Consider the following 26,657-nt stretch of genomic DNA (forward strand, 5'->3'; position numbering starts at 1 on the left):
GAGGAGAGAGCAGATAGGTGGAAAGAATACATTGAAAGTCTCTATGAGGGTGAAGATTTGTGTGATGTGATAGAAGAAGAAACAGGAGTCGATTTAGAAGAGATAGGGGATCCAGTATTAGAATCGGAATTTAAAAGAGCTTTGGAGGACTTACGGTCAAATAAGGCAGAAGGGATAGATAATATTCCATAAGAATTTCTAAAATCATTAGGGGAAGTGGCAACAAAACGACTATTCACGTTGGTGTGTAGAATATATGAGTCTGGCGACATACCATCTGACTTTCGGAAAAGCATAATCCACATAATTCCGAAGACGGCAAGAGCTGACAAGTGCGAGAATTATCGCACAATCAGCTTAACAGCTCAAGCATCGAAGCTGCTTACAAGAATAATATACAGAAGAATGGAAAAGAATATTGAGAATGCGCTAGGTGACGATCAGTTTGGCTTTAGGAAAAGTAAAGGCACGAGAGAGGCAATTCTGACGTTACGGCTAATAATGTAAGCAAGGCTAAAGAAAAATCAAGACACGTTCATAGGATTTGTCGACCTGGAAAAAGCGTTCGACAATATAAAATGGTGCAAGCTGTTCAAGATTCTGAAAAAAGTAGGGGTAAGCTATAGGGAGAGACGGGTCATATACAATATGTACAACAACCAAGAGGGAATAATAAGAGTGGACGATCAAGAACGAAGTGCTCGTATTAAGAAGGGTGTAAGACAAGGCTGTAGCCTTTCGCCCCTACTCTTCAATCTGTACATCGAGGAAGCAATGATGGAAATAAAAGAAAGGTTCAGGAGTGGAATTAAAATACAAGGTGAAAGGATATCAATGATACGATTCGCTGATGACATTCCTGAGTGAAAGTGAAGAAGAATTAAATGATTATCTGAACGGAATGAACAGTCTAATGAGTACACAGTATGGTTTGAGAGTAAATCGGAGAAAGACGTAGAATGAGAAGTAGTAGAAATGAGACAGCGAGAAACTTTACATCAGGATTGATGGTCACGAAGTCAATGAAGTTAAGGAATTTTGCTACCTAGGCAGTAAAATAACCAGTGACGCACGGAGCAAGGAGGACATCTAAAGCAGACCCGCTATGGCAAAAAAGGCATTTCTGGCCAAGAGAAGTCTACTAATATCAAATACCGGCCTTAATTTGAGGAAGAAATTTCTGAGGATGTACGTCTGGAGTACAGCATTGTATGGTAGTGAAACATGGACTGTGGCAAAACCGGAACAAAAGAGAATCGAAGCATTTGAGATGTGGTGCTATAGACGAATGTGGAAAACTAGGTGGACTTATAAGGTAAAGAATGAGGAGGTCCTACGCAGAATCGGAGAGGAAAGGAATATGTGGAAAACACTGGTAAGGAGAAGGGACAGGATGATAGGACATCTGCTAAGACATAAGGGAATGACTTCCATGGTAATAGAGGGAGCTGTAGAGGGCAAAAACTGTAGAGGAAGACAGAGATTGGAATACGTCAAGCAAATCACTGAGGACGTAGGTTACAAGTGCTACTCTCAGATGAAGAGGTTAGAACAGGAAAGGAATTAGTGACGGGCAGCATCAAACCAATCAGTAGACTGATGACCAGAAACCAAAAAAACCGGTTTCCTGATATTGCCGATGTTGTTGTTGTTGTGGTCTTCAGTCCTGAGACTGATTTGATGCAGCTCTCCATGCTACTCTATCCTGTGCAAGCTTCTTCATCTCCCAGTACCTACTGCAACCTTCATTCTTCTGAATCTGCTCAGCCTATTCATTTCTTGATCTCCATCTACGATTTTTACCCTCTACGCTGACCTACAATGCTGCATTTGTGATCCCGTGGTGCCTCAGAACATGTGCTACCAACTGATCACTTCTTCTAGTCAAGTTGTGCCACAGGCTCCTCTTCTCCCCAATTCTAATCAATACCTCCTCATTAGTTACGTGATCGACCCATCTAGTCTTCAGCATTCTACTGTAGCACCACATTTCGAAAGCTTCTATTCTCTACTTGTTTAAACTATTTGTAGTACATGTTTCACTTCCATACGTGGCTACACTCCATACAAATACTTTCAGAAACGACTTCCTGACACTTAAATCTATACCCGATGTTATCAAAATTCTCTTCTTCAGAACCACTTTCCTTGCCATTGCCAGTCTATATTTTATATCCTCTGTACTTCAACCACCATCAGTTATTTTGCTCCACAAGTAGCAAACCTCCTTTACTGCTTTAAGCGTATCATTGCCTAATGTAATTCCCTCAGCATCGACTACATTCCATTATACTCGTTTTGCATTTGTTGATGTTCATCTTATATCCTCCTTTGAAGACACTGTCCATTCCGTTCAATTGCTCTTCCAAGTCCTTTGCTGTCTCTGACAGAATTACAATGTCATCGGGTAACCTGAAAATTTTGTTTCTTCTCCATGGATTTTAATACCTAATCCGAATTTCTCCTTTGTTTCCTTTACTGCTTGCTCAGTATACAGTTTGAATAACATCGTGGGGGGGGGGGGGGGAGGCTACAATCCTGCCTGTCTCAGTACCTTCCCAACCACTGCTTCCGTTTCATGCCCCTCGGCTCTTATAACTGCCATCTGGTTACTGTACAAATTGCAAATAGCCTTTCGCTCCCGGTATTTTACTCCTGCCACCTTTAGAATTTGAAATAGAGTATTCCATTCAACATTGTCAAAAGCATTCTCTAAGTCTACAAATGCTAGAAGTGTAGGTTTGCCTTTCCTTAATCTTTCTCCTAAGATAAGTCGTAAGGTCAGTTTTGCCTCACGTGTTCCAACTTTTCTACTGATTCCAAACTGCTCTTCCCCGAGTTCGGCTTCTACCAGTTTTTCCATTCGTATGTAAAGAATTCAGGTTAGTATTTTGCAGCTGTGACTTATTAAACTGATTGTTCGCTAATTTTCACATCTGTCTACACTTGCTTTCTTTGGGATTGGAATTATTATACTCTTCTTGAAGTCTGAGGATATTTCGCCTGTCTCATACATCTTGCCCACCAAATGGTAGAGTTTTGTCAGGACTGGCTCTCTCAAGGCCGTCAGTAGTTCTAATGGAATGTTGTCTACTCTCGGGGCCTTTTTTCGAGTTAGGTCTTTCAGTCCTCTGTCAAACTCTTCACGCATTATCGTATCTCCTATTTTATCATCATCTACATTCTCTTCCATTTCCATAATATTGTCCTCAAGTACATCGCCCTTGTATAGACACTCTATATACTTCTTCCACCTTTCTGTTTTCCCTTCTTTGCTTAGAACTGGGTTTCCATCTGAGCTCTTGATATTCATACAAGTGGTTCTCTTTTCTCCAAAAGTGTCTTTAATTTTTCTGTAGGCAGTATCTATCTTACCCCTAGTGAGATAAGCCTCTACATCCTTACATTTTTTCTCTAGCCATCCATGCTTAGCAATTTTGCACCTCTTTTCGATCTCACTTTTGAGACGTTTGTATTCCTTTTTGCCTGCTTCATTTACTGCATTTTTATATTTTCTCCTTTTATCAATTAAATTCAATATTTCTTCTGTTACCCAAGGATTTTTATTAGTCCTCGTCTTTTTACCAATTTGATCCTCTGCTGCCTTCACTACTTCATCCCTCAGAGCTACCCATTCTTCTTCTACTGTGTTTCCCCCAGTCCTGTCAATTGCTCCCTTATGCTCTCCCTGAAACTCTGTACAACCTATGGTTTAGTCAGTTTATCCAGTTCCCATCTCCTTAAAATCCCAACTTTTTGTATTTTCTTCAGTTTTAATTTACAGTTCATAACCAATAGATTGTGGTCAGAGTCCACATCTGCCCCTGGAAATGTCTTAAAATTTAAAATTTGGTCCCTAAATCTCTATCTTACCATTATATAATCTGTCTGATACCTTCTAGTATCTTCCATGTATACAACCTTCATTATGATTCTTGAACCAAGAGTTAGCTATGATTAAGTTATGCTCTGAGCAAAATTCTACCAGACGGCTTCCTCTTTCATTTCTTGCCCCCAATCCATATTCACCTACTATGTTTCCTTCTCTCCCTTTTCCTACTCTCGAATTCCAGTGACCCATGACTATTATGTTTTCGTTCCCCTTCACTACCTGAATAATTTCTTTTATCTCATCATACATTTCATCAATTTCTTCACTATTTGCAGAGATAGTTGGCATATAAACTTGTACTACTGTAGTAGGTATGGGCTTCGTGTCTATCTTGGCCACAATAATTCGTTCACTATTCTGTTTGTAGTAGCTTACCCATAAACCTATTTTTTTATTCATTATTAAACCTACTCCTGCACTACCCCTATTTGATTTTGTATTTATAACGCTGTATTTACCTGACCAAGAGTCTTGTTCCTCCTGCCACCGAACTTCATTAATTCTCACTATATCTAACTTTAACCTGACCATTTCCCTTTTTAAAGTTTCTAACCTACCTGCCCGATTAAGGAATCTGACATTCCACGCTCCTATCCGTAGAACGCCAGTTTTTTTCTCCTGATAACGACGTCCACTAGAGTAGTTCCCGCCCGGGGATCCGAATTGGGGACTGTTTTACCTCCAGAATAATTTAACCAAGAGGACGCCATCATCATTTAACCATACAGTAAAGCTGCATGCCTTCGGAAATGATTACGGCTGTAGTTCGTCCTTACTTTCAGCCGTTCGGAGTACCAGCACAGCAAGGCCGTTTTGGTTAACGTTACAAGGCCAGATCAGCAACCATCCAGACTGTTGCCCCTGCAACTACTGAAAAGGCTGCTGCCCCTCCTCGGGAACCACACGTTTGTCTGGCCTCTCAACAGATACCCCACCGTTGTGGTTTGCACCTACGGTACGGCCATCTGTATTGCTGAGGCACGCAAGCCTCCCCACCAACAGCAAGATCCATGGTTCATGGGAAGGATATTCACGATATACTCGTGAAATGGCCGTGCTGGAAAATCCCCACTTCTTCGCTATCTCGGAGACGCTGTGTCTCATCGCTCGTGCGCCGACTGTAGCACCACGTTCGAACTCACTTAAATCTTGATAACCTGCCATTGTAGCAGCAATAACCGATCAACCAGTTTCGCGAGACTTGTATTATATAGGCGTTGCCGACCGCAGCGCTTTATTCTGCTTGCCTTAGGTATCTCTCTATTTGAATATGCGTGCCTATACTAGTTTCTTTGGCGCTTCAGTGTATTAGGATTGGAGGCATCCAGTATCACACTCGGCCAGTTCACTGAAGACATGTTTTTCAGTGTGGATACAAATCCTGTACAGGCAAAGCAATGATGGATACAAAAGTTTTTCTTTCATAGTTACATCCTTAACGGCTTCATATTGAACTTCTACGTTTCGTCAAACCTCGTTCATAATGAACCCATTTTTTTGGTAATTGAAGTTTTGAGATGCCATTTTTATTGCATTTTTATGTGAAAGTACTCAAATTTTACAAAACTGAGAAACCTACTTAAATAAAAAACAATATAGCAATAAAATGGCTATCAATACAAATTGGATAGTACACATAGAACACAAAATAGTAGTTTTGTTCTAGATGTTTATAGTTCACTTATATCTTGAACACAATAAAAAGAAAATGATCTGCAGATATTCAAGTGTGTTATTAATTTCCACTTTGATGTGCTCTTGTTCTTACATTTGATATAATATACACATTGCACTGCCCAACGATGATAAAATACAAGCACACAGTTAATAGAATTGTTTTAGCTCAAGTTACCTTGAGCAGCTCGCGTATATGGAAATTATTACAAAAGTTATGTGTTTCCAATGTACAAATGAAATATTATGACTTCAAAGAATATACAACATAAGGAATTATTTTGCCTACTGATGTGGTGACATTGTCATGTAATCTAATAACACAAGGTCCCCGTCAAAAATGTTGCGAAATATTGTTGCTTGTTCCTTGACATAGCCTGGTATGAATCCATTGGCTGCACGACTTTCTGCTGCATGACCAAAAATTAATTGCTGTCTAGCAAGTAGACATGCCTGATTTTGAAACATATTCTTCTTTCACTTGACAGCGATAAACTGATAACATTGACTCATTTTCGTAATTTTTTTTGACCTGCCCTGTTTTTACTGATGTTTGATCTCCGTGCTAGTGCCTCTTTCACAGAAAAGGTAAAAATCTTTGTTGAAACTGGTTGGCTCATTTCTTCCAATTTCTTCAGATTATATAGTTGCTATTTCACAGCAATGTTTAAGATTTACCAGCACAATTAAAATTGGTGGTATTGCGAACTGGCAGAAGTCACATTTCAGTTGATATTTGAAGGATTAAGGGTGTTAAGTGTATATACGTTATTAGTCGCTATTAGGAATTAATGCTCGAAGCTGCTACAGGAATTATACGAAACTTTGCCACACAACTATTAAAACTGAAATGTTAAAGGCGTGCTTCTCCGCTCTGAAGTATTACATAAGCTGAATACTGTAATCAAAATTCGAAGCTTAATTTCTGGTGCTGTTCACTTACTGCAAGAAGTATAGGGCCACGAAATACAACACAAAAATGAACGTAGTATGATTCGTTTACTCCAATGCAAAATATTCCATCTGGGAATACTGAGAGCGTAGTAATAAAGTTTTATGTGAATCTGAAAAAAATTCTGTTTCTGCAAAATTCCTTCTGCTGCTGACAGGCGCTTAACGTTTTAGCGTGAGAATAATTAATTACATTTCTCCAAGCCTACACAATGGTGTGTACCTGTTCTATTTAGCATTGTTCATAACACGTTTTTAAAATAGGTTAAAAGTATAGTAATTTCCCCTAGTCCTATACAGATTCTTAACCCCATACAGATAATCCTGAAAATTTGTTCTTGTGAATTTTTAATTGGTATGGCATCACCAATGAAAAAGAGAAACATGCTGCAAATGTAACAGATAATTGGTACATGAATACCTCACCTAAGTAACTAACCATTCTTTTGCACTGCAAATGATATCAACTGTGCTTTTTCTCAACGGCAGCTACTCTCTACGCTCCGTACTATTATGTTGCATGTGCCTCACATTTTCCGTTCTAAATTTTACAAATATTGCCATAACTAGAGACCGGTTTATATGCATTTGCATGTTCCATATATATTTGCTTATTTGGCTATTGGCTACTTTTCACCGGTTATTGCATATTTTAACTGAAAACTAGTGACGATGGATATTTTCCCTCTATATTTTCAATATTTTAAAACTTTTGACGAGTGGTCTCTAGCTCTATCTAGTTTCGACGTCTCACAGATGGACCGTAACATAGAACTGCGTGCAATCGCTATCCGACAGACCACTGCCTAGTAAAATCCTTACAGAAGAGGTGCAGGAACAGGCAGACAGAGTCAATGCTCCTGCACCCGCGCCCACGGTTAATCCCCTCCGCTGTCATACCGTAAGCGTCGGAAACAAATTAAACTAGGCAAGCTCTTAATGCACGTCCATTGCTTCAGTACAGATTTCTGTTTACTTGTATACAGTTGAATGTATTTAAGACGTGTAGTGTGTAACGTGTTGTGCGCCATGCCGGCTGAAAAAAGAAATGTCGTTTCGTGGATAGATACCATCCTGGAACATTTACATACGACGGAATTGTTTTATATTGTCGAGTTTGCAAGAAAAACGTTTCGTGCAAAAACGTTTCAAATGAACCGGCGTGTCAAGACAAGTCTTCATATTGCAGGAATGTAGAAGAAAGGACCACGACAACCACTTCTGACAACAGCAAGTTGCAGTAGCAGGGATTTGTCCAAAGGCAATCACAAAAGTTGGTTTAACATGGATCTATGTGAAGCATTCATTGCAAGCAATATTCTTCCTCACAAAATTACAAACCCTGTCCTCAAAGACTTCCTGCCCAAATATTGCTTAAATCAAAAATAAACGACGTGAATGAACATTGGGTAAAAATTACACACCGACAATTTACGAGTAAATGTGCTGGAAAAAATAAGAAATGAACTAAAGGACAACATTATCTGGATTTCAGTTGACGAAACTACCAACTTTTGTGGCCGTTAGATTGCAAATTTAATTGTTGGTGCTTTAAAAGAAGAACCTCCTTCTTCTTATTTAGCGGCCGGCAAAGAACTTGGAAAAGTAAATCATTTTACGATTGCCAGACCTGTGAATGAAGGTGTTAGAAAAATATTTCCACAATCTTCTGCAGATGAAAGGGTGTTTCTGTTTATTTCAGATGCTGGTCTCTATATGATCAAAGCAAGAAAAGCCCCCCCCCCCCCCCCAAGTATTTTATCCCAATTTGATTCATGTGACACGCTTTGCTCATGGAGTTGGTTCTTGAAGAAGGACGTTCCACGTTTATGAATGTAGATAAACTGATTTCATCCACAAAGAAAGTGTTTCTAAAAGCTCCTGCTCGAATCAAGACCTACAAAGAAAAAATACCAAATGTGCCTTTACCTCCCGAACCAGTGTTAACTCGTTGGTGTACGTGGGTCGAAGCTGTGCTGTTTTGCAATGAAAATATCGAGGCCAATAGAGTGGTAATAAACGACTTCGATAGTGGAGAGGCTTTGCAAGTGCAAGGAAGCTTTTAATGATTCCTATGTTATAAAAGACATTGCTATGATAGGAAGTCTTTTTCCCAAGTATTAAAAAGCTCGAAATTCAAGGTTTGGCGTTGTATGAATTTATTCAGTCAATGAATAACATTATTCTAGTAAACTGCTGATTGCCGGAGGTATTCCCATCAAAAATTAAAGAAAAGTTTGCAAACATTTTAAACAATAACGCATGCTTTGAAACCTTGTGCCAAATTGATAGTTTTATTAATGGGACCGGTGAACGTTTACCAGAAACGTTAACTCGTGTGACCAGGGCCTCCCGTTGGACAGACCGTTCGCCTGGTGCAAGTCTTTTGATTTGACGCCACTTCGGCGACTTGCGCGTCGATGGGGATGAAATGATGATGATTAGGACAACACAACACCCAGTCCCAGAGCGGAGAAAATCTCCGGCCCGGGAATCAAAGCCGGGCCCTTAGGATTGATATCCTGTCGCGCTAACCACTCAGCTATCGGGGGCGGACAAACAGTAAGTGCCTACATAGCACCCAGATTCAAATACTGTCCAGTTACCTCAGTTGATATAGAACGATCCTTTTCTGCTTATGAAAATGTTTGAGTGAGCGAAGACAGAATCTTACTACCGAACATTTGGAACAGTATTTGGTCGTTTATGTTTACAATAGTAGAGTAAATAAATTGTAAATGATGCTTTGGTCCGATAGTATTAATTAAAAGTTAACACTGTTGAAAAAATTCATGATTGTATGTTGTTTTTGAAATTATGGAGTTTTTGAGCGTGCTCGTCTGCGTGTGATGTATCTCGAAGTTGGTTCTGTACACATCGACTGTTCCGCTGCAACTTACTCGCGTTGCATCGCTTGTTACCGACAAAAAAACCAAAGAAAGAACAATTCTTGAAACATAGTGTGCGGTCCCATTTAGCAAATGTTTAGAAAATAATCTCAGAAAGGTCCCTTTCCTAACCTATAACATACTGTTTTCAAAAATCTACCGATTTTTCGCGTGAATAGCGCTCTCCCTCGTAACTGATATTCTCACCTTCGGATTTGAAATATAATGCATGCAGTAACTACCATGTTTTTTAATTATTTTATCTTCCATATTTCGGCAATCTTATTGCATTTTTAAGCATTTTTCATGCTTATTTTAACGTTTGTATGACGCATTGAATCCGGTCTCTATCCATAACCATTAAAACTTCATAAGCAGCAAGATGTTAGGAATCTTTATAAGACTAAGAGAAATTATTTTATACTTCTCAGTCCGTTTTGAAACTTGTTATATTACCAAGTCTTAATTTAAATAATTGTTTTATGAATTTTAGTTTTGTGTGTGTGCAATTTTGTCAACTGATTTCAAACATTCTGATGACATTACGACAGAGACATGCCGGCCGCGGTGGTCTCGCGGTTCTAGGCGCGCAGTCCGGAACCGTGCGACTGCTACGGTCGCAGGTTCGAATCCTGCCTCGGGCATGGATGTGTGTGATGTCCTTAGGCTAGTTAGGTTTAAGTAGTTCTAAGTTCTAGGGGACCCATAGTGCTCAGAGCCATCTGAACCATTTTTTTTTTTTTGACAGAGACATCTGGTGACTTTCAAGTTTGCTTTAGTTCTTCCTCATCCAAGCCAATCAATACATTCCATCCTACTATGTATATACACTATCATGAAAAGAGCGTGATGGTAAAAACTAAAGAAATTAGAGGTCACTTGGAGGGCTACCATCAATCGTTCTTAAAGCGAAACATTCGCGACTGGAGCAGGAAAAGGGGGGAATGGCAGAGGTACACAAACAACCCTCCGCCACACAGCGGACTATGAAGCAAAATTAATATTGCACTATGATCCGCTACTAAGCTATATTGAAAGTTCACATCTCTAAGCTAATTGCGGAGTTAGTTTAAAATCAACTATGTGGAGTCATCAGTCTTCTGACTGGTTTGATGCATTTCTCTCCTGTGTCAACCTCTTCACCTACAAACTACGTGCTCAGTTATTTGCAGGGTGTATTCAAATCTCTGTCCCCCTCTACAATTTTTACCCTCTATCTGCCTCTAATACCATCGAAGTCATTCCCTAATGTCTTAGCAGATGTCCTATCACCCTGTCCCTTCTCCTTGTCAGTGGTTTCTTCTCCGATTCTGCGCAGAACCTCCTCAATCCTTACTTTATCAGTCCACCTAATTTTCAACATTCGTCGGTAACGTCACATCTCAGATGCTTCGAGATTCTTCTGTTCCGGTTTTCCCACAGTCCGTGTTTCACTGCCATACAATGCTCTGCTTCAAACGTCCATTCGCAGAAATTTCTTCCTCATATCAAGGCCTATGTTTGACACCAGTAAACTTCTCTTGGCCAGAAGCGCTCTTTGTGTAATTGCTAGTCTGCTTTTGATGTTTTCCTTGCTCCGCCCGTAATTAGTTATTTTGCTGCCTAGGTAGCAGAATTTTTTTAAGTTCATCTACTTCGTGGCCACCAATCCTGAAGTTAAGTTTCTCGTTGTTCTCGTTTCTGCTACTTCTCATTACCTTCGTCTTTCCTCGATTTACTCATAGTCCACATACAGTACTCATTGACTGTTCATTCCATTCAGTAGATCATGTCATTCTTATTCACTTCCAGTCAGGATAGCAACCTCCTAAGCGAAACAAGTCATTGATATCCCTTTACCTTGAATCTTAATTCCACTCCTGAATCTTTCTTTTATTTCCATCATTGCTTCGATGTACAGATTGGACAGGAGGGGTAAAGACTACATCCTTTTCTTACACCCTCTTTAATCCAAGAACTTCGTTCTGGGTAATACAATCTTTATTATTCCCTATTGGTTCTCATGCATATTTTATATTACCCATCTTACCCTTTAGCTCACCCCTATTTTCTCAGAATTTCGACATCTAGCACCATTTTAAATTTTCGTACGTATTTGCCAGATCGACAAATACTGTGAACATGTCTTGATTTCTCTTAAGCTTTGCTTTCATTATCAACCGCAACGTCAGAATTGCCTCTCTGCCGCTATTATCTTTCTTAAAGCCAAATTGATTGTCATCTAACACATCCCCAATTTTGTTTTCCAGTCTTGTGTATGTTATTCTTGTAAGCAACTTGGATGCACGAGCTGTTAAGCTGTCGTGCGATAACTCCCGCATTTCTCAGCTCTAGCAGTCTTCGGAATTGTGTAGATGATATTTTGCCGAAAGCCAGATGGTTCGTCACCTGACTCACATATTCCCCCGCTATGATTTTAAAAATTCTGATGTAAGGTCATCTATCCATTCTGCCTTATTTGATCTTAAATCTTACAAAGCTCTTTTAAATTCTGATTCTAATACTGGATCCCCCATTCCTTCTAAATCGATTACTATTCCTTCTTCTATCACATCAGACAAATTTTTCCCCTCATAAAGGCCTTCAATGTACTCTTTCCACCTATCCACTCTCTCCTCTGCATTTAGCAGTTGGATTCCCATTGGACTCTTTAATGTTACCACCCTTGTTTTTAATTTTACCGAAGATTGTTTTGACTATGCTATATGCTGAGTCATTACTTCTGACGATCATTTCTTTCTCGATTCTTCACACTTTTTATACAGACGTATCGTCTTAGCTTTCCTGTACTTTCTATTTTTTTATTTCTCAGCCACTTTTTATTTCTGTATTCCGGAATTTTTCTGAACGTTTTTGTGCTTCCTTCTTTTGTTAATCAACTGAAGTATTTCTTCTCTTACTCGTGGTTGTTTTGCAGTTACCTTCTTTGCACCTATGGGTTTCTTTCCAACATCTGTGACAATCCTTTTTGCGGATGTCCATTCCTGTTCAACTGTACTGCCTACTGAGCTACTTCTTATTGCTATTACTTATAGCTTTAAAGAACTTCAAGCGTATCACGTCAGTCCTTTCTACGTCCATGTCCCACATCTTTGCTTACTGATTGTTGGTGACTAATCTCTTAAACTTCAGGCTAGTCTTTGTCACTACTGCATTATGATCTTACAATCCAGTATCTGATTTAGGAATCTCTGTTTGACCACAATGTAATGTAGCAGCTGAAGTCATGTATTACCTAGCCTTACCCAAGTATACCTTCTCCTCTTGTGACTCTTGAACAGAGAGTACATTGTTCCTAGCTGAAATTTGTTACACAACTCAATTACCCTTTCTCCTCTCTACTTCCTTATCATAAGCCCATATTCTCATGTAACCATTTCTTCTTCTTATTGCTTTACAACTGCATTCCAGTCCTCCATGACTATTAGATTTTCATCTCTCTGTAAGTACTGTATTACCCTTACAGTTTCATAATATGCTATCTCTCTGCCTCTTTACCTCCAGCTTGCGACGTAGGCATGTATACCTGTACTATCGTTGTGTTGGTTTGCTGACGATTCTGATAAGATAGCCCTATCAATGAACTGTTCACCATAACAATTTCTTTCCCCTATCTTCCGGCTCGTAAAGAGTCCTTCTTCCATTATACGTTTTGTGCTGCTGGTGATAATACCCTATCCTGATCCAGAAGTACGAAAATACCTCTCCAGTATCGTCCGCTCTAGAAATATCACGGTCTGCTACGACCTGCTGGTGTATGGGACTTATTTATCAACTTACAGGTTACCTTTCGTTGCAGGCCATAATTCCCAGATAAAAGATTCTGTGATAGGTAAATTCCACAGATAATTAACTTACCGTGGACTCATCTACTGACTATTATTTCATTTACTGACTATTATTTCCATAGGTGGCAAGCTGTCTTACAGCTATAACTGCCACAGAAAAATAGATGATACCCATCTACTGACGATTATTTCCATAGTTGCACTGTTTCCCTATAGCACTTTTCTTATCTAGCTTGCGCGAAACCGAAGCAAACATTTTAATAAACAGATGGCACGTATTCTGACAGTGATTTCCTTGAGCTATAGAATACCCCGGAGCTGGTCAATGCCTCTACTGTGGTCATTTATCCAGGGTCTCAGACAAAGTCAAAGTACACACTTTGGTACGTACATGGCGCCATGCACTATTGGCATTTATTACAATGACTGGTAATATCAAATGAGCGGCTGTTGCATTAACTGCTACTTTTCAGTAAACAGTTACTTTCATCAGTTAAATTATATTTTGACACCTCTAATAGGAAAGGCTTTGAAGATATGCACTGTGCATATCATCGTATCTCCTGAGAAAGTTAGCTCTTGCATAGCTACAATGTTGAGTGCCACATAAATAGGATAAAAGTGGTAGGACAAATATCTGCCCCTTCCAGACTCTGTAAAAACCTCCCAATCCTTCAACACCATGTACTCTGCTTCGCCTTCTGTATCCGCCTTCCTCTATGACCTCATCCCCATCCCACATCTTCAACCTTTTCCTTGAACACATCCGCACCATGCACATCGTCTGCAGACCCGATCGCCCCCACCCCTGGTGTCTTCTATCCTCTGCACGCCTAGCCCATTGCAGTGCCTTTACCATTGTGTCCTACCCTCTCTCCATCTCCACACTTTCCACCTCTTCTCCCAGTAGAACGTCGAGCACCTACCCCCTCCAAGGTGATGACATTCATCTTGATATGTAGCCCTTCTACCAACTCTAACATCACTTTCCCCACTCCTACTCCCCAGGGCTCCCTTCCCTCCCTTCCTCTGAGCGGTTTTTTCCTCCCTCCTCCGCCCCCTCCGTTCCCAGTGAACCCGTTTTGTGTCCTGCAGTGCCTCCTGACTTGTCTCCCCTCTCCAACTCCCACACCTCCCATCCCCTGCCCTTTGGTGTGCCCGCCAACCCCCCTTTTCTTCTAATCGCACCCCTTCCAGTCCTCCTCCCTTGCTGCACCTCCCTCAGCTAATCTCTCCTGGCTGTTTTTATTCTTCAATGTGTTTGATCTTCTCGTAAAGAGTTTGTAAGTGCCGTCGTTCTGGAGTGTTTTAATACTGTGGCCAACTTTTAATTTGTGCATGTCACGTCAATACTTCTTGTGTCCTACACACATCGCTCACTGTGTGTTTTAACTTTATGTGAACTTTTTTTTAACTTGTCCCCTTGTACATGTATATTTTAACCCCCAATGTCTCATCTTACTGTGTTCTCATGTACCCATTTAGCGCCTTTTATATGTCTCATGTTTACTCTCTATTATTAACTGCATCACTCAGCTGAAAAGCGGCGGATTGTGCCGCTGCCAGCCTTCCCCTGTCTATATGGGGCAGTGGAATTAAATCACAATAAAGAAAAAAATAACAATGGGCATAGAAAGCAGACACTTTACTTTTTATGCCACCCTAGACAAATTTGACAAATTTAAGCATTGGTAAGGCAATGAATCTAGTCGAATATGAAATAAATTAATCATTTCTAGATGAAAACTATATGATTTCTTCCTAATTTCCGTTTTGAGATCACCCTGTACAGTTAACAAACGCCAAATGCCAAATGCGGGTAACAGATGACCTATTCATCTCGTTTTAAACAGTTTGTACTCTCATCATCCTAGTACCGGAGCGATGCAGTCCCCATCTACTATCTTACGATTTCAATGAGAAACTTAGCAATAATATAGTTTCAAGGAAGAGAGAAAAAATGAGAGAACAAAAAGGTACACAAATTGCCAAAATGAAACAAATTAATTTGTACAGATTGAGTACGGTTGAATCATATTTTAGCAAGCCTTATTGCATCATCGAAGCCTGAGGGATGCAGGATGTGTTAATTAATTTCGGTAGTATGTTAGTTTCGTAAGACCGACGTTTGGGGCCTGTAGGGATTTGCCAAGCTACCTTTCTGGTGCGGATATACTGCAAGAATCCCATGTTCCGTGCGTGGTGTGGAGTTAAATAAGGAGTTTCCTGAAACTATATCTTACAAGGAGGAGCTGCACCATCTTACGCAATCGAAACTTCGCTATCTGAAAGAAGGATAAATATAATTCGATACTTATTTTGTCTTAGCTGCCAACACACCACGCTTTCCGAGAGTCCGAGAGAAAGACGAAGTTTCACGCCACTGCATCGGTCTGCACATATGAGTGTTACACGAAACAAATTGGTAACTTCGTGACTGATGGCAGAGGCTCGAATTTTTACGTTCCATGTTCAAGTCCAATCTTTTGATGTTTTTTTAACACGTTTTTATAAGTTTTCTGTATTGTATATTTGTTGTGTACATATTTTGAAATTGATGTTAGACCAAATCCCTGACGAGTTAGAGTGTTAAAACATTCAACGTAGCTCAGAACTGGATGACAATGCTCTATTAACTTACGTGTCTCTGTTGCAGTCGCAACAAAAAGTTTGAAGTAGACTGAAACATTTGACACACCCGGGGATAGAGAGAAGAAAGTAATTATTTAAGTAACAGGATTTTTTATATAAAACAATTTAAAGATCGACTAAAAACTGTAAAATATTTTGTCTTCTTCACACAGAAATTAATAACCACAAGGATAGTCCCGAAAATATCTGCTAATGAAGTTTTAATAGCTATGAAAATTCTTGTGGAATCAAAAACGAAAAAGGTTGGGAACATGCAACCTACAATTGATGCATGAATATTTGATCTTCTTACATTCGTGTATTAGACGTTTTCAACGTTTTTCATTTTAAATTCTTCGAGACTTTCATGGTGTTAAAAATTCATAAGCACATATTTTGACAACTGTCAGTGAGGGGATAGGAATCTGTATAGAGCTAGGAGAAATTGTTTCACACTTTTTGGTTAGCTTTAAAAGAGAATTATATTATACAGGCCTCATAATGGGTATACAACAGTTACAAAATCTAGAGATCTCACGAAAAATACCTATCTTTACTCTTTGGATAGTTTACTGACCTTGCAAAATAATAAAGCCATTCTGTATGTTATCAAGTCGTGGACTGCCGAAAGCTTATAACTCCTTATATTATGCTCCGGTTATCAATGAAACCGGAATATCGAGGTGTTCATTACAACTGATTCCGCCAAAGTATATGCCGTTCTGTCAGTACTATGACATATACTTTTACTGACAGCTCAAGAAGTACAGTCGCCCTTTACAAAACAACACTGACCTGTTCGTATCACGCAGAAAACTGAAACTATAAGCAGAAGCCATGAAATTACTAAAATGTGCCCCTTTAGATTTCGAGAAAATGCTTTGGTATGCATGGTTTCCCACATAATTATCACCAAACTGCGAGGTATTCAGAGCGCTAAAGAAGTGGCTTTTCCTAATAATTTCACATTAAGAAATGTGACTGTGACATACGTGAATTCGCACGGTGTTGCTGGTGCTTCGACTTTGCATGCCTTGAACGTTTTTGTAGTAGATATCACGCCGTGGAGTACAATGGCTCTGACGAAGTATAACATTAAAAATCAAAGCAAAAATTAATGTGCTAGAATTTCTATGTTTTTCATTTGCAGTCACTATTAGTTACATAGGTTACCTAAGATTTGTGATAGCAAAATCTAAATTAAATAATATTTATAATGCTTATTTATTTTGTGAATAATTACATTGCAGTTCACGATTCCGCAAAAATATTAATGTCATTGATCTCACATACTTCCGTGACACAAAAGGAGAAAAAGCATCATAAGATAGGATTTGAACATGCTGTTAACATCATTTAGAATTAATTTCTAAATGTTTAATTTATTTCATCAACCTCATTTCATTTAAATTTATTGCCTTACCAATACCTAAATTTTCATGTTATTCCACAGTTGTTTAAACAGTGAGGGGTCTAGCCTCCACGCCTATTTATCCTTTTGGCTTTACTGTATGCCCCATTCTAAGTATTTGTACTCCCCGTCGATGCAGTGGCAGCCACCGACACCGTCTTCTAGGGGCGAGCTCCCCACCATGTTAGCCAGCTCAAGATTCACATTGCCCTAGAAGCCGTGAGCTGCCTGTCACTGGCTTAGAGGAGAATTGGCAAAACTGTAGAATACCTCTGGTGACTATGTGACCGTCGATTTCTTTCTTGGTTTGGTTCGGAACAACCCAGCTAAATTCATGCACGATATTCTTGTCATTCAATGAAATATTCTGAACTATCCTCATTTACAGAATGACATAGAAGTAGTAAATTTTTGGTTTTAGTCCAGGAAGCTCGTGCCAATAGAAACTACAGCTTATTTCGCCATTTACCTTGCCAATTCTCCGTCTTGGCTATGATTGGCTCAACAAGGGACGGCTGTTCACTCTGGTTGCATGGCAGCATAGTGGAAAAGTGTTCACCTTACAGATCTGGCTGGAGACAAATTTTTTGACCTCTTCTGTGAAGAAACCATTAGCAGCCACACCGAGAATCTATAAAGAAAACCTAAGACAATAGGTTTTACTGCTACCGTGGTTCTGTACCCTGCAGATCTAAAGGCAGCTACTCGCTGAACTGTTCATTTGTTAGTGTCTGTTTTTGTACTTCTGTCGTTTGCACTGACATAATTGTGGAACTGAAATATTTGTTAACTCAATTTTGTTATGTTTCTACCCATACTGCTACGTTTCCATGGTTTCGTGGTAGTCCTGTAATGCTGCTTGAGAATGAATGTTGACTGAATGTAGAGATAGACCGTTTCGATGCCGAAACTGCGTATTGTCCTACTAATTGGTGACAATTTTGGATACTTTGTTTTATTAAAACAGTCCTTTCTGGTAACATGATCATAATAAGTTGTAAGTAATTTGTATTAGTATAGTGCATACTAAATAGCGTTTTCTCGGTAGTTTATTGAACACAACAAATAAACATAAGAGATAAATAAACCAGCCTCCCGCACTACCTAAAACAGTCTGACGAAGTTTGGATAGGTTTTCGACTTCACATATATAGACGGTATGTTGGTAGCTCTTCTTGGAAGTTATGATTTGTTATTAGCCGGTAAAACTGTGCAGTTGCGCATAACAATGACGTGAGCGATCTTTGTCACCGACTGCACAAGATCCTTTCAACTGGAGCCTGACACGATCCTTGATTCAAACGTCAAAGAGCTTCTACTGTTTACGTGGATTACGTTCCATATACGGATCATAATCGTAAAAAATGTATATTTTTACTGAAACATCGGTGAAGTGTCATTTGTCGCCCTGTAGTTCAAAACGATTAACTATAAAAAAGAATAGTTTCACTGCACGTATAATGAATTGGTTGCAGTTATTTCAAGAGACAAAAGTGTATCAAAAGAGCATGTTTACATCGATAATAAAAGCTACTCCCGAATAAAGTATGATATCTCTGACAGTAAGAGACAGCTGTTGGCACATGTTTGCGCATGCGATGCTAAGCGTGGTCAAGTGTCTGAGCATTCTGCTCTTGTAATATATACTTTCTCTACTGCCTCGTATTCGTTCTCGAACATACGCGCTCGAACATATGCGCGATAAATCGAAGGCATCAGACAGATTTTGATCTATCCTCCTTTAATGGAGATTCAACAGTAGATTCGACAGCCTCAGCATTCACAACCTCTTGAGAGAAAGCTTATCACCTTCCAAAACTTTCCCTGGCCTTCTGACTACCATGAACATGAAACTCTGAGATCGTTCCCTGTATCAGTGAAATACAGAAAGGTTATCTGTAGGACAAGAATGGCCACAAAAAAAAAACGAACAAAAGCTTAAAACAATACGATAAACCAACTACTGGAAGCAAATGCATGTACGAATGAACAGGAATAGAACAACAAAATAATATTTATTTGGCTCCTACAAATTGACTTGCGTCCAGCTAGTAAGTTACTCCAGTATGAACCTCGTTTAAATTCGCTGTCCCACAGCTAGAAACATATTTCAGCGATAATAAGCCCCTCTCCAATATGTTATCGAAAATTCAATTTGTTTTCAATCAAGTTTGCTGCTCTCTTCCTAATTACACAGTCTGACAAAAAAAGTGAATCATTCAGAGGGAGAGGCGGAAACGGAACTAAAAAGCTTGAGGGGTTACGCTACATTAGTTCAGTGATTATAAAATCGTGTCAGCCATACAGAGAACTTGGCAGGAAGAGGCCACTTATCAGTATGACGCTGCTCTTTCTCTAGGTTGCATACATGTGCTGAGTCTGCTGGAGAGGATGTCATAAAGCCGTTGTGCCGTCTCCTGAGGCAAGCTGGACCACGATTGCCGTAGCTGGTTCTTGATGTCCTCGATACTGGTAATGGGAGTTGATGTCCGAGATTGTCCCCGACATTTCTACCGGGGAAAGATCTGTGGATCTTGCTGGCCGCACGAACGCCTCAGTTTTGCGCAGAGAGTACTTGGAGACACGTACCATATGTGAAAGAGTACCACCATGGGGTTACCCATTGGCAGTCGCCTTTTCTAGGCCCTCTCAACCGCAGCTTTCCCACAAGGAAAAATTCTGCTGCACTCGGCACCATATTTCTTAATTGAGTTCCATAGACTCCGCACAATGCAACTGTAACATCAGCAAGGGCTCTGGCCAACCTTAGATGAGAGTTACCTGGAAAGCTCGTGCGATACAAAATATCTTCCTAAAAGACCCACTTCATCTGGAGTCTACTTCTGGCCGATATGTAGCGAATTTCCTCGTTACCAACAACTTTGTTTGCCATACAGTAAAATGAGGTGCTACACTTTCACATATTATTATGTCTGTCACGATTTATAACACTGCCTTGCTTTTAGATAACGCTGTCTCAAAATTCCAAAAGAACATTCCAGATTTGTTTTATTTTGTTACCCTTTGTCAAGAATAGGCGTCACAATGATAGAGCTTACAGTGTTTGCACCCCTTTAGCAAAGACACGGAAGTGAAATATTCTTTGTATAGTCGTTGCTATTCGTAACAGGAGTAACAAACCTGTTCCAGAGCGAGAGGCTGGTCTACTCCGCTTTCAGCAGCGGCTGGGTCGATGGTGACGCTCGTTTCAAACGTAGCATGGTCATCTTCATGATGGTTACTGTGCGTCCGATGGCGATAACGGTGGGCAAGACGTGCAAGCTGTCCAAGCAGATGTTGCTTCAGGTGAGTCAAGAACTATCGTAGATCTAGTAAAAAACTGTCGATTACGACTGTTTACAGCGAAATTACTGCTACTGTGAATAGTAACACTTGTTATAGTTGCACGCGATGTGGGCCATCAGCGGAAGAAAAGACGCCGAGTGTGTATAATTCGTGGAAACTGTATGGCAGCACTGGTCATAGGCACCATATCAGTTAGTGCGTCAAAGGGGTAGTACACTGCCGGAAAAAACTTTACTTACACCTGGAAAGACGGCGTCGATTTTGTTCTGATGACGGAATATGACGCCTGGGGTATAGTAGACGTCGTCCGGCGACAGATTGAATAATGGCATAACTACCAGAGGGCTATGTGTGTCTACTTTTTATAGGCAGTGCTCACGGCCAGAAGGCTCTGTGTGGTGCAAATACACTCCTGGAAATGGAAAAAAGAACACATTGACACCGGTGTGTCAGTCCCACCATACTTGCTCCGGACACTGCGAGAGGGCTGTACAAGCAATGATCACACGCACGGCACAGCGGACACACCAGGAACCGCGGTGTTGGTCGTCGAATGGCGCTAGCTGCGCAGCATTTGTGCACCGCCGCCGTCAGTGTCAGCCAGTTTGCCGTGGCATACGGAGCTCCATCGCAGTCTTTAACACTGGTAGCATGCCGCGACAGCATGGACGTGAACCTAATGTGCAGTTGACGGACTTTGAGCGAGGGCGTATAGTGGGCATGCGGGAGGCCGGGTGGACGTACCGCCGAATTGCTCAACACGTGGGGCGTGAGGTCTCCACAGTACATCGATGTTGTCGCCAGTGGTCGGCGGAAGGTGCACGTGCCCGTCGACCTGGGACCGGACCGCAGCGACGCACGGATGCACGCCAAAACCGTAGGATCCTACGCAGTGCCGTAGGGGACCGCACCGCCACTTCCCAGCAAATTAGGGACACTGTTGCTCCTGGGTTATCGGCGAGGACCATTCGCAACCGTCTCCATGAAGCTGGGCTACGGTCCCGCACACCGTTAGGCTGGCTTCCGCTCACGCCCCAACATCGTGCAGCCCGCCTCCAGTGGTGTCGCGACAGGCGTGAATGGAGGGACGAATGGAGACGTGTCGTCTTCAGCGATGAGAGTCGCTTCTGCCTTGGTGCCAATGATGGTCGTATGCGTGTTTGGCGCCGTGCAGGTGAGCGCCACAATCAGGACTGCATACGACCGAGGCACACAGGGCCAACACCCGGCTTCATGGTGTGGGGAGCGATCTCCTACACTGGCCGTACACCTCTGGTGATCGTCGAGGGGACACTGAATAGTGCACGGTACATCCAAACTGGCATCGAACCCATCGTTCTACCATTCCTAGACCGGCAAGGGAACTTGCTGTTCCAACGGGACAATGCACGTCCGCATGTATCCCGTGCCACCCAACGTGCTCTAGAAGGTGTAAGTCAACTACCCAGACCAGCAAGATCTCCGGATCTGTCCCCCATTGAGCATGTTTGGGACTGGATGAAGCGTCGTCTCACGCGGTCTGCATGTCCAGCACGAACGCTGGTCCAACTGAGGCGCCAAGTGGAAATGGCATGGCAAGCCGTTCCACAGGACTACATCCAGCATCTCTACGATCGTCTCCATGGGAGAATAGCAGCCTGCATTGCTGCGAAAGGTGGATATACACTGTACTAGTGCCGACATTGTGCATGCTCTGTTGCCTGTGTCTATGTGCCTGTGGTTCTGTCAGTGTGATCATGTGATGTACCTGACCCCAGGAATGTGTCAATAAAGTTTCCCCTTCCTGGGACAATGAATTCACGGTGTTCTTATTTCAATTTCCAGGAGTGTATGTGAAGCAGGCTGGCAATTATGCCACGCAGACGTGCCTCCTATTGCCAACCGAGCGAGTTTGGAGGTGGTCAGATTGTTCCCTTCCGAATGGTGGGATGGTCCTTTTGCAGAATAGCCTCATCTGTTGGACTTGCAGCAACGACACCTGTAGACGAGGATATAGACAGATGCCCGCTAGGAGCGCGGTATTGTTGGATCAGCAGTGGCAGGTCGTACAGCTACCACAGCACAGACAAGAGGGCTTCTAAGACCAGACGTGTCAACACGAATTGTTGCAAACCGATTGTTAGCAGTGGGACTAAGTAAGACACGCATACCTATAGCTGTCTTCCTCTCACACCACGGGATAGACATACACAATTCAACTGGTGCCGTCAGAGGATCGCTTGGAAGATTGAATGGAGTGTTATGGTCTTCAGCGATGAAGGCAGATTCTGCCTTCATGCAGTCAATATCAATAGGATGGGGCCCCTCCACGCCCACATCAATGTGGTGACGAAACAAAAAGTTCTACTGGGTCCTGCGTATAACACGCTAGTTTTCAAATTATGAGTCACAGGATGCGGGCTGTGATGTTGTCCAAGGGTCTGGATAGGATTACTCATTGACATGGTCCATCAGGAGACAGAAAGTGGACGAAAGCGATCGATGGGTAGCGGTTTGTAAGGGCAGAGGGGAAAAAGTGCCAAGGCAATCGCCAGGGGAAAAGTGCGACAGTAGGAGGAGCAGTAAGGGCAGTAGCGGCTTGCTAGCTACGACAGTGCATTGCAAGGTGTGGTTATGTTAGTGCGAGGTATCGTGCATCGTTACCTTTGTCGTTGCGGGTGCTCGTTGTAGGGCCTGCTGCAGCTGCTGCGCCCCTGCAACAGTTCAGGTCGTCATACATTAGTGGGCGATCGGTCATAGATCAGATCACGGTGTAGGGGGTGTGTGTGGCTGGTTTGCGTGCTGTGTACAGTACGGTTTCCCTGCGATTGCCTGGTTTTCGACGGATCGAGTAGCTATTTTGCAGGGCTTGCCAGTACTGTCGTGTTAGCGTACTGTGGACCATAGATGTTTAGCTTCTTGCTAATAGTTCTTTGGCCTGTTATGTTTCCATCTATGGTTGTGGTCGTAGTTACCCATAGAATGGACAAACGGGTTATTCGAGTGTCTCGTGTTTGCATACAGTCATGTAGAGAGTTTTTGGAATAACTGCGAGATGGTATCTAGCCGATATTCCCCGTGAAGATCCGCGTTGCGTGTATAGCGCGGAGCATTGGGTATGATTCTGAGTACTTTGTTCTGTATGAGCTGCAGACGGTGTAGGCGTGTGGGCGCGGCGTATCCCCAGACGGGAGCCTTCACGCAAGTGATGTCGTTTACGCGTACGACGTAGACCTGATGAGCGCTGTCTCGTATAGTGCGATCGTCCAAGACGCTCTTGCCCAACCCACACATTATGGTATAGGGTGCGCTAAGTTAGAACTCTCGTTCAGCTTTGGTGTTTCTGGAAGGGGCGCATACCCGTGCTAAGTAGCGCTATGTACATGCAGGGTGTTGCTAGACACGATGTTTTGCCACTCTTGCAGCAAGAAGTGTTGTTCCAGCAGGATAATGCACACTGCCAGTGAAGCTCAACGTGTTCTGCAAGGCATACAGCAATTTCACTGGCCAGCACGATCTCCAGACTTTCAGTCCAGAACTGCAACATACAATTGGACGAGAAGCGACGCGCGCGACTCGTCAACCAACAGATCTTACAGAACTACGTGAACATGTAGAGCAGGTGATGCATGATGTGTCCCAGGGCAGTATTCATCGTCTGTACGAACTGAGGATACCGAAGGCAGCTCCTGTATTGCCTGCCGTGGAGGCTACAACACGTACTGACGTGGGTGTATCAGCATTCATCGATACGTGGTGCCTCAGAACCGGTTATGGTATTGATCCGTAAACGTAATAATTTCGTGTACTCCATATGTCCTGTTGCAATAATAAATCTGAATTAATTGGAAACTTCTAAAATGGTGTACTAATTTTTTTCCGGAAGCGTAATTACCACACTCACAGTACATTGCTATCACTCATTCGCCAAAGAAACGGTGAAATGGACACATGTTCCTGTTAACGTGTAACTGTTCATCTCGTGAACTAGTTCCACTGAAATTAGTAACGAACCGACTAACTACGGTCCCTACATTTTCGTAGAAATAGTAAACCTGACATCAGGAACATGCTGTGTATGAAACTTTTCGAAACTGTTTAAGTGCACGTAGATGAACTATTGATACAGTCACGTTCCAGAAAAATTTTGGAAATATATATGGCTTAATTTAAAATTCCTAAATTTCATCTAGCTTTTGAAGTGCACTTACCAGAGACAATCGTTTTCTTACTTGAATGATGTGGGTCCCTTGGTGGCAAAAGTATGGGTTTCAGAAGGTTGAAAGCTGGTATCGTTTGTTTCGTAACGAGCTTAGATATAATGAAGACAAATTGTTTTCCGGGTTTCATGTATGAGACACGTAATGATAGCAATATATCAGTTAATTTTCTTTCTTCACAGGTCTTGAACGGAACGTATGGTTTATTGAATATGCTGTATCACGTGCATAGAAGCGAATGAAGCGGCACCGAAGAGACAGACCTGAAGAACACTCCGAGTACCCTGCCCATTTCAAGAAAACTGCAGAAACAGTTATACCGGCAAAATTTAATGTTAACTATAAACAAATATCAAGCCTCTGTTAATAACAGATCGTAAAGCAAGTCTCTGTTGATAATAGATCACCCAATGCTTGTATCATAGTCTTCTTGACGACTGATTAAGATTATTTAATTAATATGAAATCGAAGCATATAGTTCATACGTGAAATGTACACTGAAGCGCCAAAGAAACTGGTATAGGCATGCGTATTCAAATACAGAGATATGTAAAGAGTCAGAATACGTCGCTGCAGTCGGCAACGCCTATATCAGACAAGTGTGTAGCACAGTTGTTAAATCGGTTACTGTTGCTAAAATGGCAGTTTATCAGGATTTAAGTGAGTTTGAACGTAGTGTTGTAGTCGCGCACGAGCGATGGGACACAACATTTCCGAGGTAGTGATGAGGTGGGGTTTTCCCGTACGACAATTTCACAAGTGACCGTCAATATCAGGAAGCCGGTAAAACATCAAATCTCCAACATCCCTGTGACCGGGAAAAGATCTTGTAAGAACGGGACCAACGACGATGAAGAGAATCGTTCAGCTTGACTGAAGTGCAGTCCTTCACCAAATTGCTGCAGATTTCAATGTTGGGCCATCAACAAGTGTCAACGTGCGAACCATTCAACGAAACATCATCGATATGAGCTTTCGGCGCCGAAGGCCCACTGGTGTACCTTTGATGACTGCACGACACAAAGCTTTATGCCTCACCTGGGTGCGTCAACACCGACATTGGGCTGTTGATGACTGGAAGAATGTTTCCTGGTCGGATGAGTCTCATTTCGGATTGTATCGAGTGGATAGACGTGTACCTCATGAATCCATGGACCCTGCACGTCAGCAGCGGACTGTTCAAGCTGGTGAAGGCTCTGTAGTGGTGTGGAGTGTGTGCAGTTGCAGTGATATGGGAACCCTGATACGTCTAGATACGAGTCTTGAGAGGTGACACGTAAGTATGCATCCTGTCTGATCACTTGCATCCATTGATGCCCATTGTCCATTTCGACGAAATTGAGCAGTTCCAGCAGGATAAAATGCGACACCCCACACGTCCAGAATTGCTATAGAGTGTCTCCAGGAACAGTCTTCTGAGTTTAAACACTCCCTCGACATGAACATTATTTAGCATATCTGGGATGCCTTGTGACTTGCTGTTCAGAATAGATCGCCGCCCTCTCGTGCTCTGGATTTATGGACAACTCTTCAAGATTCATTGTGCCATTTCCCTACAGCACTAATTCAGACGTCAATCGAGCCCATTCCACGTCATGTTATGACACTTCTGCGAGCCCGCGGGGGCCCTGCCTGATATTAGGCAGGTTTACCAGTTTTTTGGCTCTTCAGTGTATTTCCGTATCATTTTACATGTTCTGCGTCCATACATATGTCAACAGTATTTGTGTGTGTGACAGTTAATGTATCCAGAAGTTGCCTTTTCAGGAAATAGTTTAAAACACTGATCTTTCATAGAGGCTTTAAGCAAGACATGATTAGAAATCAGTGTTTTGTAAAGATTTTCATTTCAGTTTGTGTGCGTCTTTGGTTTGCAAGTAGACCTACATGAGCGAAATATAAGACAGGGAGACGAA

At 41.8% G+C, this 26,657-nt stretch overlaps 1 protein-coding gene across 1 annotated transcript in view; it reads left to right on the top strand.

Moving 5' to 3' along the window:
• The window catches only part of LOC126356169 (odorant receptor 43a-like), a 90,401-nt gene extending 65,419 nt beyond the window's left edge, over nucleotides 1-24,982 (top strand). Inside the window, exons 6-7 of the mRNA XM_050006970.1 lie at nucleotides 20,386-20,541; nucleotides 24,923-24,982. Of these exons, the coding sequence (XP_049862927.1) occupies nucleotides 20,386-20,541; nucleotides 24,923-24,982 (216 nt within the window). The remainder of the gene's footprint in view (nucleotides 1-20,385; nucleotides 20,542-24,922) is intronic.
• The last annotated feature ends 1,675 nt before the right edge of the window (nucleotides 24,983-26,657 follow it).

The sequence above is a fragment of the Schistocerca gregaria genome, chromosome 1, assembly GCF_023897955.1.
Source record: "Schistocerca gregaria isolate iqSchGreg1 chromosome 1, iqSchGreg1.2, whole genome shotgun sequence".
In the NCBI taxonomy this organism is placed as follows: domain Eukaryota; kingdom Metazoa; phylum Arthropoda; class Insecta; order Orthoptera; family Acrididae; genus Schistocerca; species Schistocerca gregaria.